Below are 17829 nucleotides of genomic sequence, written 5' to 3' on the forward strand. Positions count from 1 at the left end.
AGGGGTGACAGACAGCAAGACAAACATATAAAATAAAAAGAAAATAAAAGGGGAAAAAAAAGCCAAAAATAAACACACACAAAAAATTTTGGACCATGGCCAACCCACTTGCCCAAATACCCAAAAAGTTAGGCACCTCGGCACTTAAGTTGGTCATGCCTTCGTCCCTCCAGATGAAACGGGACACCAGCAAGCGGCCATGTCACTCGCGTCAGGGTGACATAACACACTCTTCTGTTCAACAGCAGGGCCCGACAGCTTTCACTGGTTTACCCCTCCCGCATCATACCAGGCCATCCTTAAGAACGCGTCCACAATCCCACTATCCTTTCACAACACCTCTCCATTCCTTCCTATAACCAACAAGAGCTCTAGCTTCCATTATATTTAGACCTCTTTCCTGCATTGCACTCATAACATCATCCATCTATCTGCAATATTAGCATAGAAATCACATTCCGCTATCTTACATGGCGGCGCGTGTTTTCGTTGCGGCCGATTGTTATCCGGCTATCCTACTATTTACCACTGTCCTCCTGCTTTCCTTTTTGGATACATGCGTGGCCAATAAGACCTACAGTCGGGAGGAGCTCATCCGACTAGGTGGGTGTCTAAATTTCGACTTTTCGGGCACTTTCTATACCACCCACGACATCCCAAATGAGCTCCAAAGGGACTCGGGTTCGCCCTGCTTTCCCGCTCCACCGAAGAAAAAGAAGAAAAATCGGAGACGAAGACGGCGAAAAGATAGAAAACAGAAGCGAGGATGTCGTGCAGGGAAGCGTGTGAAGTTGATGGAGCAACGACATGAAGATCTGTCTAATCCAACCATCATTTCTTCGTCGATTCTGCGAGTCAACCGACACCCGAAGCCCAACGCACACAACCGGCATCTCGTGACGATCACTACAAAGGCTACAGCTAAGTCAAATGATTCAAAGCTAAAATTTGGTCTTTTGAATGTTAGATCGCTCGCTCCTAAAGCTTTACTTGTAGATAACATTATTCGCGATTATAAACTTAACTGTATTGGTCTCTGTGAAACGTGGTTACGCCCGGATGAGTATTTAGCTCTAAATTATGCTTCTCCCCCAGATTACGAGAGCAGCCATATAGCACGCACGTTGAAAAAGGGTGGCGGTGTCGCGCTCATTTCTGAAAAAACGCTCAAATTTACTCCTCGTACCTCTAATAATCACAAGTCGTTCGAGGCTCTTGTTATGAGGTCCTCTCCATTGTCAATCTATGTGATAACTATCTATCGCGCACCAGGACCATACACAACTTTCTTAGACGAATTTGCTGAACTTTTGTCTGTACTAGTAACCTACGCAGACAAAATTATAATTATGGGGGACTTTAACATTCATATGAACTCCCCACTCAGTTCACTCACTGCTGCGTTTCAGTCTATAATTGATGCTTTTGGTTTTAATCAACTGGTTGATTTGCCAACCCATAAAGATGGAAACACGCTCGACTTGGTTCTGACTCGAGGAGTTTCAACCTCAAACATGGCGGTGCTATCGTGTACTACAGTTATCTCGGATCATTATTTAGTTACATTTGAGGTGCTAGCTAAATGTAGTACCAAAAAAACTGAAGGATTCACCGGACGCAATATAAGCACGGGCACAGTTTCTGAGCTCTCCGATATTCTTCCAGGAGCAGTTGCGTCCTTTCCTTCCTACATAGGCTCCATCGAACCACTCCTAAATGAATTCAACGCTACCCTGGCCAATGCCCTGGATTCAGTTGCGCCCATCCGGCATAAATCACGACCTAAAAGACGCACACCTTGGTTTAATGATGAAACTAGATCCCTTAAACGAGAATGCAGGAAATCTGAAAGAAAATGGCGCGCTACCAAGCTTGAAGTTTTCCATCAAATCTGGTGTGATAGTTTGTTGAAGTATAAAGCGGCCCTGGCCTCTGCAAAATCAGCCTACCTTTCGAAAGTGATTGCGTCACAAAAGAACAATCCCAAGGTCCTTTTCGACACTGTAGCATCACTAACAAGGCAACAGACTATCCCAGATAGCTCCACCCATTCTGCCCACGACATAATGGTCTTCTTTACTAAGAAGATCCAAAGCATACAGGAAGAAATTGCTAAAGACAGTATTAATTCAACACATACTAAAGCACTCAAATCTCTAGATGCACGACATGGTGGCTGTCTAGGTATTTTGTCCCGTTTTAGTGAACTGTCACTCGAAAATCTTAAACAGATGGTGAATACGGCCAAACCGACAACTTGCCAGTTCGACCCACTTCCAGGTTCACTTATTAAAGGTCTCTTTGGCGTTCTTGCACCTTCAGTTCTGAATATTTTAAACATATCACTCGCCTCAGGTGTAGTTCCAGCTGCTTTTAAGTCCGCTGTCATTAAACCCACACTGAAACGACCCAACCTAGATCCAGAAAACGTATGTAATTATAGACCTGTGTCAAACCTACCGTTTCTTTCTAAAATACTTGAAAAAGTAGTGGCACAGCAGCTGAATGATTTCATGTCCGAGAACAATCTTTTTGAATCAATGCAATCAGGATTCAGGGCTAACCACTCTACTGAGACAGCTCTGATTAAGGTAACCAATGATCTCCTACGGGCAATGGACTCGGGCGCATCATCACTTTTGCTGCTGCTGGACCTTAGTGCTGCATTTGACACAGTGGACCATATTATCTTGCTAGAACGGTTGGAAAAATGGATTGGTCTCTCAGGAAGCGTCCTATTATGGTTCAGATCCTACCTCTCAGATAGGACACACTGCGTTAAATATGGCGAATTGACATCTGAGCCATTTAGTGTTACTTGTGGTGTTCCGCAGGGTTCAGTGCTTGGCCCCCTTCTCTTCAGCATTTATATGCTTCCACTAGGTGATATTATTCGCAAGTATAATATCAGTTTCCATTGCTACGCAGATGACACTCAACTCTATCTCCCGATGGAGGAATCTGCCACACTAAACTGTGGAACTTTGGAGGCCTGCCTCACTGAGATAAAAGAGTGGATGTCACTCAATTTCCTGCGTCTTAACCCTGAAAAGACTGAAATGTTAGTTATTGGTCCTTCTAAGTCCCGTGACTTATTCTCTAAAACCGCAGTGAACTTGGACAATTGCCACATCACACAGAGTGACTCACTTAAAAATGTAGGTGTCATTTTCGACCCTGATCTGTCCTTTCAAACACATGTGAAGAAAATTACTAGAACCGCTTTCTTCCATCTCCGTAACATTGCTAAAATTCGTCCTATACTTTCTCAGTCGGATGCGGAAATCTTAATTCATGCGTTTGTTACCTCCCGTCTCGACTACTGTAATGCACTACTTTCCGGTCTTCCGATGACCAGACTCAAGAGTCTTCAGCTGGTACAAAATGCTGCAGCGAGGCTTTTAACAAGGACAAAAAAGTACGATCACATCACCCCAATTTTGGCTAACCTGCATTGGCTCCCTGTTAGCCTAAGATGCGATTTTAAGGTTCTCCTACTACTATATAAAATTATACATGGACTTTCCCCCTCATATCTTTCAGATCTGATCTCCCCATATGTCCCCGCCCGAAGCCTTCGTTCCGAGAGCGCCGGTCTCCTGGTGATCCCAAGAGCCAAGAAGTGTTCCGCCGGTTCGAGAGCGTTCTCCATCCGGGCACCGGTGTTGTGGAATGCTCTTCCCCCTGAGATCCGATCTGCAACCTCGGTGGAAATGTTTAAATCTAGGCTTAAAACTCACTTCTACTCTATAGCATACGAGTAACCTAATCTTCTTATATGTAATAACTTGTGAAGCCCTTAGAGACTAATCGTGATTAAGGGCTATACAAATAAAAATGACTTGACTTGACTATCAAGTAGCTCTAGTTTAGCTCAACGTTGGATTAGTTGTTGTGTATGTAGTAGGGTTGTAGTAGGATTCAGAGACAGGCACGGACGGTACATTCATAGAGTGTTTACTTAACTTCTTCCTCAGCAGTTCTCAAGCACAAGTACAAGGCTGCACATTAGTATACAGCGACACCGCAGGAAGGGGAGTGTATTACATGACACCACATATTCCCTTCTTGTTAGAATAGGACACAACAGTAGCATTAATCTAAAATACGCAATAACTCTTCGGTAAGTATGACCTTATAGAAAACATACATTTCAATATTCATTACCAGATTAGAGGTAAATATTTATCAAAGGTAAGCAATAACGTAAGGAACTATACTGTCAATATCGGTAAGCAAAAGTGTGTAAACCTTGTAAACTTAAGCAGACTGTATGAAGATCACATCATAAACAAACATGACAATTTTTTTAACAATGAACATTCATCATGTCTTTTTTTTTTTTTAAACATCACCACATATTTTCTGTATCTTTTTTTAAAGTCACGTAATCTTGAAGCCATGCAGGAGCATGTCGTATTCTCGGTGCACTAGGAGAGGGATGTGGTGAGGGCACAGTTTCAGGTTCAGGTGGCTCAGCAACTTGGTCGCTTGGCAGGAGGCAAGCATCATTATCAGGAGGCTGTGGCGCTGAAACAGCAGCACAGGTGGAAGAATGGGCAAGGTGGAAAGCATTCCACACCTTTCCATCAGACAGCAGATAAGTGGCTGGACCCTTTTGGGCTACCACTGTCAGTGGCTTGGTGAACTTTGAGTGTCCTTTGGCAATGATTCCAGGTTTGCGGATGCGAACCGCAGAGCCAATCTGGAAGCTGGGTGATTTTGCACCGCGCCGTTTGTCGGTGTATCGTTTGGACTTCCGTTGTTTGTTTTGTATGTTTTGTAGCATGTTGCCTTTGTCAGCAGTGGGACGCATGGAGTGAAGACCTGTGATGTGAAGCTTTGTATTCAGTGGTCTACCATGCAACAGTTCAGCAGGGGATACTGAAGTCACAGCATGTGGCGTAGCTCTGTAAGTCTGTAAAAACTCAGTGAAGAAGGCTTTCAGTGATTTACCTTCGATGTTGGCTGTTTGTAGACAGTCCTTGAAGACTCTGTTGAAACGCTCAATTTCACCGTTGGCTTGTGGGTAGTACACAGAGCTGCGACGGTGTGTGATGTTCCTGTCACTAAGGAATGCTTCAAACTCAGTCGACACGAACTGAGGGCCATTGTCAGTAACAATTTCCTGTGGATTACCTTCTCTGCTAAACACAATGGAAAGAAAAGTCATAACAGAGGCAGAAGTAACATTTGAGCAGAAGGCAATCTCAGGCCATCGGCTGTAATAGTCAATGAGGGTGATGGCGAAGCGGCAATCAGCAGGCGCAGAGTGAATAGGACCAACAATGTCCACAGCAACCTTTTCCCAGGTAGCAGTTGGGGTAGGCGCAGGCTATAATGGTGCAGTACGTGTGGTTGCGGTTTTGTCATGCTGCAAGCAGGTGGTGCATGATTTGATGGCGAGCTCAACGTGAGAATCCATTCCAGGCCACCAGTACAAGTCTCTCAGTCTTTGTTTTGTGCGAACTATCCCTTGGTGTGTAGCATGAGCAAGTTGGATCATTTTTTCCTGTAGCTGTTGTGGTATCACAACACGATGAGTGCCACGCACAATGACACTGTTCTGCAAGGCAAGCTCATTTTGCACACGGAAGTATGGCACGATGAGGGGGTCAAGGCCTTTTGCAGTACGAGGCCATCCCTTCTGCATGTAGTGTCGCACCTTCTGTAGCACTGGACATTCCTCACATGCACTGGAGAGCTCATTAGCAGTGGCTGCAGCAAAATCAGGAGACACAGCAGCCACCATCTCCATGATGCCATCATTTTCCAGTTTCGTCAGCTCCTCAGACACCTTGTCACGCACGGCATATGGGAGTCTGCGTAGCTTTTGCTGGACTGGAGGGACGTCTGCACGCACTTTAACTTTGTGTAGAAAACCTGTAGCAACGCCTAAAGCATTTGTAGTGTTGACAGAGTGACTCATCTCCGATGCGGCAGGTGTTGCAATCTGCCCATCTTGTATGTGGAGGCGAAGTGCAGTGAACAGGTCCATTCCCAGTAGTGGAGTACCGTCAAGAACTATGTAGAAGTCAGTATGTGCACCCTGGTTGCAGTACGTAGCAGTAAGTTGAAGACAGCCCAACACTGGAATTGGCTTCTTCATGTAGGTCACCAGACGTACAGTAGGCTTTGAGAGAGGCAAGTGCATGAATGATTGTCTGTAAATTCTCTCTGGCAGAATTGAGACTGCTGAACCAGTGTCCACAAGCAGGTCAGTAGTAATAGACTGTTCATCATTCGCATGGAGAGCAACTGTACACGTAAGGCGCTTTGGGACTGCAGCTGTAGGGGCTACATGACACACAGTAAGTTCTGGGACAGTAACTTCTCTTACTGATCAAGTAGGAATTGCGCTGCGGCACACTTTACTAAAATGTCCAATTTTTTCACATTGGTTGCATTTTGCATTTTTAGCAGGGCAATTGGGGTCATTTGCTAGATGAGAGTTGGAGCCACAACGGTAGCAGGTTTTGTGTTGATTCCTTTTATCTCTCGAGCGCTGTGTATGCATACTGCTCTGATTCCTTTTATCTCTTTGTTGCACAAGCTTCACAGGAACGTCGGACACGTGAACATGAGCAATAGCATTAGCTTCTGAAATAGCGGATTCGATTTGTGTAGCAATAGCGATCGCTTTGTCAAGCTTTAAGTCCGTTTCCAACAGCAAGCGTTCTCTGATTCTCGAAGAGGACATCTTCTCAATGAATTGATCCCTAATCATATCATCAGCAAACGTGCCAAAGTCACAGTTAGCAATTAATTCCCTCAATGCGGCAATGAACTGAGCAGTGGTCTCGCCCGGTCTCTGAGCACGCCGACGGAACTTGGTACGCTGAGCAACGACATTAATCTTCGGTACAAAGAAGGTTTCTAGCGCATCACAGGCGGATTTGTAAGAAGTGCCAGTGTCGGGAAGGGAAAGAAAAATTCTCTGCCCTTCTGTGCCTAAACAGTGCAGCAGTAGTGCGCATTTTCGTTTGTCTGGCATTTCGTTAGCAGTCAATGCAAACAGGTAATTTTCGAACATCTGAATCCACGTGGTGTACAACATCGTAGGCTCACCCGGGGTTTCAAGCAAAGCAAGGGGTTGTGAGATTCCGATCCAAGTCATCCTCGTCGCCAATATGTTGTGTATGTAGTAGGGTTGTAGTAGGATTCAGAGACAGGCACGGACGGTACATTCATAGAGTGTTTACTTAACTTCTTCCTCGGCAGTTCTCAAGCACAAGTACAAGGCTGCACATTAGTATACAGCGACACCGCAGGAAGGGGAGTGTATTACATGACACCACATTAGTGTTACCCACAAACTATTGTGTTCATTAAACAAACAAAACTAACACAAACTAACACGGCAAAAATTTTCTCTATAGAGAGGAATATGTTATAAAAGGGTACACAAGCGTAGTAGACCTAGCTTAGCATAGGTATTACGTAGCGCTAGCTTTGCTCAACGTTGGCTTGTCGTTACCCATGAACTATTGTGTACATTAAACAAAAAAACTGACGCAAACTAACATGGCAAATGTTCTACATATTTAAAGAGATGAATATGTTATGGAAGGATACACAAAATGATCTACAGCAAGAGAGTGCAGAATTTTCGTCGTTTTATTTGTTTAATTATCTTTACAATACACCATGCATGTAGGGAAAAACGAAAGCTTCATGGATAATACCCAGAAAGGGAGATGCAAATCTTCTCGCGGTTTAGAAAAAAAATATGGAATTGTATGGAGTGTCTTGGATGTTAGTTTGGCAGCTCTAAAGATTACACAAGTCAAGAATAACAAAGGGTTTATCGCTTCCACAGGTTGGTGTACAGTGTACAAGTTTTCTTCTATTTCTCTGATTGTGTGACTTTTTTTAGCAGTTTTAAGAGGTCGACTGCAATGCGAGTATTCACAGTAATTACCGAGTAATGCGCTACTTTGGGGATTCAATAATCAGGGATACCGGAATTACACTCTAAATATTGTAATAGATCCGCAGGTGCAAGAGCGTTCACCATTCGGGCCCTGGTGTTGTGGAATGCTGAGATCTGCAACCTCAGTGGAACTGTTCAAATCTAGGCTTAAAACACACTTTTATTCTATAGCATATGAATATTTTTTTATCGCAACATCCTTTACAGTCTGGTCATCCTGGAAGGGGGACTACCTCATGTGCGGTCAAGGTTTCTTCATTTTCCTCATGTTAAGGTTTTTGAGTTTTTCCCTGCCCTCATGTAGGTTTTAGATCAGGGGATGGTGTCATAATAGTCTGTGGTGTGCAATAATCTGTGGTCTGTGCAGTCATATGATACTCCTTGTGATTAAGGGCTATACAAATAAAAATGACTTGACTTAACGCAAGTTGTAACGCTTACTTTCTTTCGGTAAGGGCTCAACATCTTAAATCACTAAACGCCTTTACATCAAAACTCTGATGATCTTATAAAGAAGTTGTTTAATTTAATTTCACTCACATTTAATTGGCTTCATTTTACACTTACGGGACAGTGTAGGATGTATGCAACTTTAACATCGCCCCTGGTAAAAGGCAATGGATAGGATTCTATCATCGCCAGCTATTGCTTCCTTAATTAACATGACACGACACACACACAAAGACACACATTGCATCTCAGTCCAATTAAGTGAACACCGCTAACCACAGCGAGAATTCCATTTGCATTCAATGTGAGCTGTAGTGTGGACAATGTACGAGCTGGTGAACAAATCAATAAGTAATATCGGGAGGATTTAACACGCGCCCTGCGACTGGCTGGCAACCAATTCATGGTGTACCCTGCCCACTGCCCGCGGACAGCCGGAATGGGCTTCAGCACCCTCCCGACACTAGTGAGGATAAGCGGCACAGAAAATGGATGGATGGATTCAACACGGGGTCCACTCAACGTATTGACGTGCACGATCCAAGCCCAATTTCCCTTTTTCTCGTTGGAACAGTGTCATATCTTTTTTAACAAGGTTGATCAAGGTCAGCCTAAGACAGGAACCAAAACAAACCATGAAATACTCAGACACCAACTGTCCAGAGTTTTATGTTCTGGAATTAATAGTTCACCGATTGTTTTTTCCTGTTGCATAGATTTGCTCATGATCAGGTCTTTTTTCTTCTATCTACAGCCCCGCTTCTAAAACCCAGCATTTTTTATCCGTACAAAACTGTCAAATAAAATATTTATCATGGCACCTATTTACATGCATGTCAACCTCAGCCAATTGCTCCCCTTATCAATTATATAAATTCCCTGTAATAAGCGATAATAACATTACAAACACAATGCCACACCTATTTACTCACTGCAAGACAGACTATGTTTAAAAAAACAAGGTAACTGGTGTAAAAAAGTTTACTTTATTTACCAATTAAACTACTAATTATTACAGCCTATTTTTTAGTTCTTTCCCTACTTGCTTTCAATTTAGTGTTGCAGTGAAGGATTTCTCACACTTTATCTTCATTAGCAACGTACTTTGACATTGTCCTCTGCTAACAGTGATCGAGACGATCCGGATTAGAGCCAAATTGGGCAATATCAGTATTTAAAAGAATAAATAATAATCCCCGTACAAAAATTGTTGTGCCGCGTACACAATTTGAAGTGATAAAAAGACAAATAAAATAAAATATAGGAAAAAACGTACAACCTAACAAGCATGTATTTACATCACAAGAGATTTCAGGAAACACTGTGTTGGTAAAAAAAATAAAATAACCTAATGGCCCATGGGCAAATGTTGCATGCCAAATCATTTAATGTGGCCCGCAAGTCAATGCTGAGAGAGTCTCAAGAGAAAAATAAGCATGAAAAAATAATCTGCAGTTGTAAATTTGCCCACTGGATGTTGCCAAAGCTAAGCACCACTCCCAAATCTGTATCTGCAGACTATGATAATCAACCAGAGAGCATTGAAGAAATCTATCAGTTATTATTTTACCAAAAATAAGTCACAGACACACTGTTTTGGAAAAAAAAAGTCTACATAAAAAAATAGCACCTGGATGTCTATGCAGATTTAAAAAGATGCATAATAACCGCAGGTTCCAATGTAAATTAAAAAAGAGCAAAAATACATCGAAATGATTGAATCAAAAATTTAAATTTGTGTTTATATGATACTTCTGTTAGCGCGAGTGCAACATAGTTCTGAGGTCATGAGATCAAACCTTCCTGTGTGGAGTTTGCGTGTTCTTCCCGTACTTACGTGGGTTTCCTCCGGGCACTCCTCCCACATTCCAAAAACATGCATGTCAGGTTGATTGGCCGGTCCAAATTGTCCCTAGATGTGAATTAGCGTGTGAGTTTTCGGTCTCTGTGTGCCCCGCGACTGGCTGGCAACCAGTTCGGGGTGTCCCCTGCCCACTGCCCGGAGATAGCTGGGATGGGCTCCAGCACCCCTGCGACCCTATTGAGGATAAGCGGTGCAGAGATTGGATGAATGATATTTCTGTCACGTTCCAATCTGCATGAGATTCCCTCAGTTCAATAAACTAGAGTGGAAATTGATGTAAGCATTATTTTCCTTTATAAAAAAAGTTAATAAACAATATAATTGATTAACTTGAATTGAAAGAAAAAAAATCTGACATCCATGAATCATAATTTAATTGTGAGCCTCCAAAAAGACCCCCAGCCCTCCAACTAAGGCACACTTGTATGCAACTCATTTACTAGTCATGCCCTGTGAGAATGTTTTTATCTACCATGTGGCCCCCGAAACAAAAGTTTGAAACCCCTGCTATAAGGTGTCTCTTAGAACAGCAACTGGAACAGTGAAATATGTGATACAGCTTATGACGCAAAAAGTCTCTTGTAATATGTTAAAGAAGAGGAAAGGGAAGAAAACACATATGATGAGTAATAAAGATGATGGATTTTCTTTCCTACTGGAAATGTGTAAGATGCTTTTGCCGGCTTCGAGTAGGCAACTTTTGTTTGAGGGCATCCCCCCACATACAGATATTCAATTCAGCAAGGCAGTAAAATTCCCTAGAGAGAATGTAATCACCGCAAAACCCATTCACAAAGTACAATAAAAAAGTTAGTGATAAAATGATGTTGCAAAAAACTGATGGTGGTCGAGCAAAGGATTGCAGTAACTACTTACGAGAAAGTTATGTTTTGATCGCTATTTGTGAATTGGTAATTTTATTTGTTAGCTCTTGTATTGTCTAATTGATCATCAGATGTCGCTGTATTGTGTCGTGCAGCAAAAATGAGTGCTAAAAGCCCAAGAGAGAATAAAAACTCCAGAGACTCAAAGTGAGCAAACCACACCAGTTTTCTTCTCATTTTTTACCCGAGCCTTTTACAAGGTTTTTGGACACCAGAAGCAGCATGATGGCAGACACTTCTTGTGATTTCTCTAAGTGAGGCTCATGATATGTAGAATGAATGTAAATCTTTCAGTGTTCTTAAAACATGCACGTCTACTAATCCATTTTGGTTATTATTTAAATCAATATTGTTTTTTGAATGAATAAAGTTTTTTTTACCACTAAGATGGGATAAATAATACACACAGTCCCTTTAAATCAGGGGTCTCAAACTCAATTGAGTTGGGGCTGCTGAAGTAAGGATCTGGGTGAGGTTGGGCCAAATGGGGTTTTCAACATTAACAGCACTGATGACTTATTACGCTGTTCTTAAAGGGATAGTGTTTTAAGTGTGTCCACTAGATGTCATTGTTACGTGTCGTCCAACCAAACGTGAAATCCAAGGAAGACTACGGACTACAGACTGAAAGTGAGCAAAAATCACCATTTTATTCCAGTTTTTACCAAGCCTTTCTCAAAACAAAGGGTAAATATTTTTTTAAAGAAGAAAAAATAGGGTTAGGGTTAGGGTCAGAAATTACAAAAAGAGAACAAATAGGAAAATTTGAATAAAAGGACAAATGGGGGGAAAGATAGCAAAAAAGGAAAATGGAGACAAAGAAATAAATAAATATAGACAAAAAAACAGCAATTTTTTAACTTTTCTTTTTTGTTATCTCATTTCTCTTCTTTTCAAAAGTATTAAGGTGTGTTTTGGTCACTTTGAGTCTCCGTATCTTGTCTTCTCCCATTGAGCTTTTAGCACTTGTTATCAGAACATGACATCTGGTGGGAAAATAATACACACTTTCCTCTTAACTTTCATATTAGGCCGGAGGCCTCAAACTATCATCCTGCAATTTCCCCCCGGGCTGCGAGTCGGAGACCCCTACTTTAAAGCACAACATTCTTGAAAAAAAAAAAAAAGTGGCCAAGTATTACATGCTTGCACAGTTGCTGATGGATTTATGTTTACTTGTTATTATTACAGATCTCTTGAACTGTGGCCAAGCATGAGAAAAAACATATTTTTTAAGACTGGTTTCCAGAGTTTGTACACAATCAAACATTGAAGGTTGACATTTATTTTATTGACACGCCCCATATAATTCACATTACTTCTACCTATGGGCCTGAAGTGGGAATGCATGGGCCTCTACTTAACTACCGCATTTTTCACTCTATAAGGCGCACTTAAAAGCTGAACAGGCACCTTATAATACAGTACGCCTTATATATGGATCAATATTGAGTCGCAAGGTCTCTCAATTAATGCGAGCAGCCGCCGGCTAGTAGTCTGCAGTGTATGCTGGGATACATATACCGGCGTTTCATTTCCTAACCAATGTGTCAATCCTCATTTGAATCTGTCACTATTGGCTAAAGTTATTCGGAGTTAGCATTTACAGGCTCGCATAGGCTATAGCGGAGCGAAAAAAAGCCTGCAAATGGCCAAAAAAGATGTGACTCACACGTTAGGTTGCTCTACTGCATGGAGAAAACAGTTTTTACTAGTCTGCATTTGTAAACAGGAATTATGGGGCTAAACAGACAGCTAGGAACGAGCAACGCCCATCAATACAGATGCTCCTCGGCGGATTTTCATCTTTTATTTGTGGCATTATTGCATCTTTTGGCGTGTGTAAACATTTTACACGTTTAGATTTACTACACTCACCGATGGAAGAGGACCATGGTTGCGTATTATTATTGAACGTGATGGCTGCAAGACGACTTGTGAGCTACCACGGCTTTATATTTTCCCAGTATCTTGTTTCAGACAGATCTTGATGTGTCTGTGATGAGTCTATTTCTAAATTCAATTCAAAACCAAATGTTTGTTGTCATATGCACAGTAAAGAACCACGCTTCCCTGCACAAGTGAATTCCTATCATGCTGTCTGCACAGTAGCCAGCGAAAAATAAAATAGAAATTAAGAAATGGTTGGCACTTCTTGAATACCAAGAGTTTAAACCTAATGATATGTGGAATGACGCGTTTCAGTGATTGGTGACATCATACAGACACCTTGTCCGTACGTGTCTGAGACACATATTTGCTTCTTTGCGAGCCGTCGGAATGTTAAGGGGTTAATAAGTTTGACTGAACTATCTGACTGTTTTGTTGACGTTCCCACTGTGGCACCCTATAGTCAGGTGCGCTTTATGTATGGAAAATATATGACAAAAAAACAATTTTTGGGGGGTGCGCCTTATAACCCGGAGTGCCTTATAGTGAAAAAAATACGGTAGTTCCAGGATTGTGCTCGGAGCTCAAATAGCGGGAACGTTCCCGAAGGCTCAAAAGAATCCAAATTAATACTAAATAGTTCTAAAGAACACCTTTCTGATCACTAAAAAACATTCAAATAGAAATTAAACATGAAAAATACAGTGATAAAACAAATAAGAGCATATTGATAAGATAAAATGAGGTTCATTATGAGCATATGCCATGAAGGGAGTCGCCGTAACGTAGTTGTATGGGAGGGGACAAAGGACTGTTACACAGTTCCCCTTCATTTTATATGTTTTTTTTTTTATCATCTTGTATGCCAAGTTTTGAACAAGATTATTTTTTCAAAAGACTAGTTTTTTGTTAGACTGAGCTCCTCTTGCCTAAATCGGCTCTAACCTGGATCGTCTCAGTCAATGGTAGAAGAAGACAACATCATCGTCGATTGCTAATATAGTCGCGGTATTTGACATAGTCAGTCTTGCTATTCGTAAATAGGTACAGTGTCGTGTTTGTAAGGTTTTTCGTTGAATAAAGGAAATTGCAATCATTGATAACGCGAGTATTTGGCTTAAGTTGACAGGTATTAACCCTTTGCACACACGTGATCAAAAAAACGCGACGTCACCATGACGGACGGTAGTCAACCGTAGTAAATACTGAACGGGTCCAGTAAAGAGAAGACAACGTCAGCAAAAAAAGCCGTCCTATCCAACACTATAGGCAATGACGAGTCAAACGAATTCTGTGCAGCCGTTAGATGAGGTGACTCATCTTGTCGGAAAGCACAAAAAGCGCCATTTAGAGAAACTGAGGGTGTCATTAGCGACCTTCACACATCTAAACAAATTTTCCAGTCTGCCTAACTTTAGTCCACACCATCTGTACCACTGTATTGTAAATGTAGTATCCCCATAAACGGGTGCTGATCTAAAAGCTTATAAAAGTCTGGATTACCAGTTCTTCTTAGCTGGTTGGATTACAGGTATTAGCTGCTCACTGAAGCTGGGAGCACTTTAATATTGCTAAGGTAAGACACTAACGTTAGCTGCGTAAGCTAATGTTTTATCCAGGTTGCCATTCAAGCTCAAATCGACTGTGAACAAAAGCTGCTAGAATTGTTTATCATTTATATTTTAGCTGAAGAAGCTACATTGAGTGTATTTAGTGTGACTGGTTGTGGCTAATTTCCTATTATCTGTAGGTGATCGTTGCTTGAATTTTCCATTGTACAGGATTAGTCCGAACAAATCTTGTGTCTCGAAGTTCTTGTGTTTAGAGGTGCTCATTTATAGCGGTACTACTGTATTTTGCATTTGGGATTTCTTTGGTGCATTGCTTTTAGTGATCAGTTGTATCTATATGTTATTTGGCAAATCAAATTAGAGCATTAATTAGCAGGTTTTGTGTGATTGGTGGATATAGGCATTAAAACATCAATTTCTATCCAAATAGTCTGGCATGAATGCATTTCTCATGTATGACGTGACCCAAAATGCAGCATTACCTAACGACTGTCCCCCAATCATCCTCTTGTTTTCTCCTGTGACGGCCGCCCTGGCATTCCTCTCGTTGTCGTACTGGACGAAGGCGTAGCCCTTGTGCACCGAACATCCTACAATCTTGCCGTACTTGGCGAAGATGGCTTCGATGTCGGCCTTGCTCACCACCGCTGTCATGAGGTTGCCGATGAAAACGCGTGAGTTGAGCGAGCGCGGGTCATTTTTGTTGGTCACGTTGCTGGTCTGGTTCTTGCCAGTCATTCTAGACTTGCCGCAGTGCCTGCTGGAGAAACACAAGCAATGCTGTTATAGCAGTAAATTGCAGTATATTTGTTCAGCTCGAGGAGAGATATGAAGTCACATGTATCATGCAAAATGGCTTAATGGTATTTGAACTGAAACATTACAATTAGAATGGTGTGATTCACAAAGGACGAAAAACCAGAACTCGACAAGTTTTGGCCAGGCTTTTTTCCCCTCCCGGAAATATCCCTCGATTCATTGGACAGTTGGCAATCACAGTGATCCGAGTGGAGAGCTACCCAGACCAAGAATTCATCAAGGATCTGATAAATAATAGAGCTCCATATCAAGGTTGCGGTAGGAATTAGATTATTCCTTTGGTCTTAACACCTCCAATCACATTGTCAAAATGGAGTTGGTGTCAGGAACAAGGAACGGAGACAGGAACCCAATTGCGTTCGTTTCTTAGGGCCCGGTCACACAGCCGTTTGCGTCTGTATCGAGGCTGAATCACGGCCAGAAATTTCTGCCTGTGAAGCAGACGCTGTTGGACGCTTTGAGATGGCCATACAGACGAGATACAGAAGTGCTTTACACGCGGTCGGCAATTCACACGTGGTTGGCCGCGCGAAAAAGTTTTGCACTGCTCAAAACTTTAAACCACGTGTTAACTGCTGGCGGCACACGTGGTACACACGAGGTAATGACGCGGAAATGACGCGGAACGACGTGCTATGGGCGTGGTTACACCTGGGTAGGACGCGAAATTTCAGCGGGTAATCGTGGGTGGAGCATGGTCATAGCATGTTCTGCGCCTGTATCGCGGTGTTATTAAGTGAAATTAGCGTGTTACGCAAGTGTAGGTCAAACGCCTTTCTCCGCGTATATACAGCGCGATTTGCCGAGCACACGTCAGTTGTGCTCGAGACGTCAAGGGGTGAACATGGATCCCCGTCACCGTAGTGACCTTGTCTTAATCCATTTTTATTTCTTGACATTTCTTTTCATTTCATAACAAGATAATAAAATAAAAATGAAAAAACTATTACAATAATAACATATTGGCTTCTTCGGTGCCATAGCTTGAAATCTTGATCTTCATGGGACTGTGTCTTGAGCGGTTATGATTTCTACAGCCCGGTGTTATGCCGAGAAATGCATCCCTGCCAGGATTTGCATCCCCTCGCTACTACAACTACTTTTACCTCGTTTTATCTCACTTTTATATCACTTTTAGGGAATGTAATGGCGAACATATAACCAAATCCTCTTCGTCTTGCATTTGTTGGGAATGTGATACAACTTAAACCATTCCGTCTTTGTTTTTGTTGTGAACGTAATCGAAGGGTAATGCACACCGTATATAAATCACTTTTGAGAACTGTTAGGCACTCTACCGTAAAGCTTATAATGCAGAAATAGGCTTTATGGTAGAGTGCATAACAGTTTCAATACGAGCGATTTGAATAGAAAAAGGCAAAATAAACATGTTACCTGCTCAAAAGTGATTTGTATACGGCGTGCATTACCGTTCGATTACATTCACAACAAATACAAAGACGGAATGGTTTAAGTTTTATTACATTTCCAACAAATGCAAGACGAAGTGGCCAACTAGTAACCATAGAAATGAGTACTCTTTGTTTATGTGGGGGGGAAAACCCATCCACAAGAAAAAAAAAAAACGTTCTGGAGAGAGTTGGTGACGCCAGGCTATACTTGCCCAAGACACACCACGCGTGTGTGCCCTGATGATCCCTGGCAGTTAAAGGATCCATGAACCGTGAACTTTTGTTTCACAAAAATAACTGAATATTAAAAAAGCAACTTTGCCAGTAAAAACAGGATGTGAGTCACCTCCAAACTGAATTTCTGCCAAAGAATATGAAGATAATTCATGTTCCATGATAACATATGTTGCGAGATAGATTTACCTGTGTTAGGAATAGTGTTCACAAATAAGGACCTTATACTTACTACTTAAATCAGTAAAATGTCTTGGTTAAAAATAAAAAAATGTGGAGATACTTGGGCAGGTTTTTTTGTCAGTTAGACAAATCACCTGCTTTAAGTGAGCTTTGCGGCGGGCAATGCTTTCTACGTGTTAACAGAGCTTCTTGACGTGTTTACAACCTCCCTGCAGCACGACACGTTTGTTCCCATCGTGTCGCATGCAGCCGGGGGGGGGGGGATCTGCAGGTCTGATTGCAACAAAAGAGAAAGAGGAAGCTTTGGGGGTCTCACAGAGTTTACACCTACATCTGAAGATGATTCATATGCAGCCTGAAGAGAACGAGAGTGAACACAGATTGTGTCGTTGCAAGAACAATGATGACAATAAACATCATTCAATGCATAAAAACAACTATCCAACTATAATACTAGATTGCTCTTCCATTGTGATTCAATATCTCAAGTAAACGACATCAATCAATTCAAACCTTACACTTATCTTTTGAACAATGTAGCCACATATCTTTCCATTATTCCATTACTCCAATAATTTTATGTATGCTT

General features: G+C 41.8%; 1 protein-coding gene across 3 annotated transcripts in view; it reads right to left on the reverse strand.

Moving 5' to 3' along the window:
- The window catches only part of LOC148373559 (RNA-binding Raly-like protein), a 111100-nt gene that overhangs the window by 44832 nt on the left and 48439 nt on the right, over positions 1–17829 (reverse strand). For 2 of the 3 annotated variants that reach the window (XM_088326651.1, XM_088326634.1), the window contains exon 3: positions 15075–15352. In XM_088326651.1, coding sequence (XP_088182777.1) covers positions 15075–15330 — 256 coding nt within the window. In that variant the 5' untranslated portion in view covers positions 15331–15352. The remainder of the gene's footprint in view (positions 1–15074; positions 15353–17829) is intronic. The other variant, XM_088326643.1, reaches the window with a different exon arrangement.

This window comes from Urocampus carinirostris, chromosome 1, assembly GCF_059441175.1.
Source record: "Urocampus carinirostris isolate Australia breed hairy pipefish chromosome 1, RoL_Ucar_1.0, whole genome shotgun sequence".
Classification (NCBI taxonomy): domain Eukaryota; kingdom Metazoa; phylum Chordata; class Actinopteri; order Syngnathiformes; family Syngnathidae; genus Urocampus; species Urocampus carinirostris.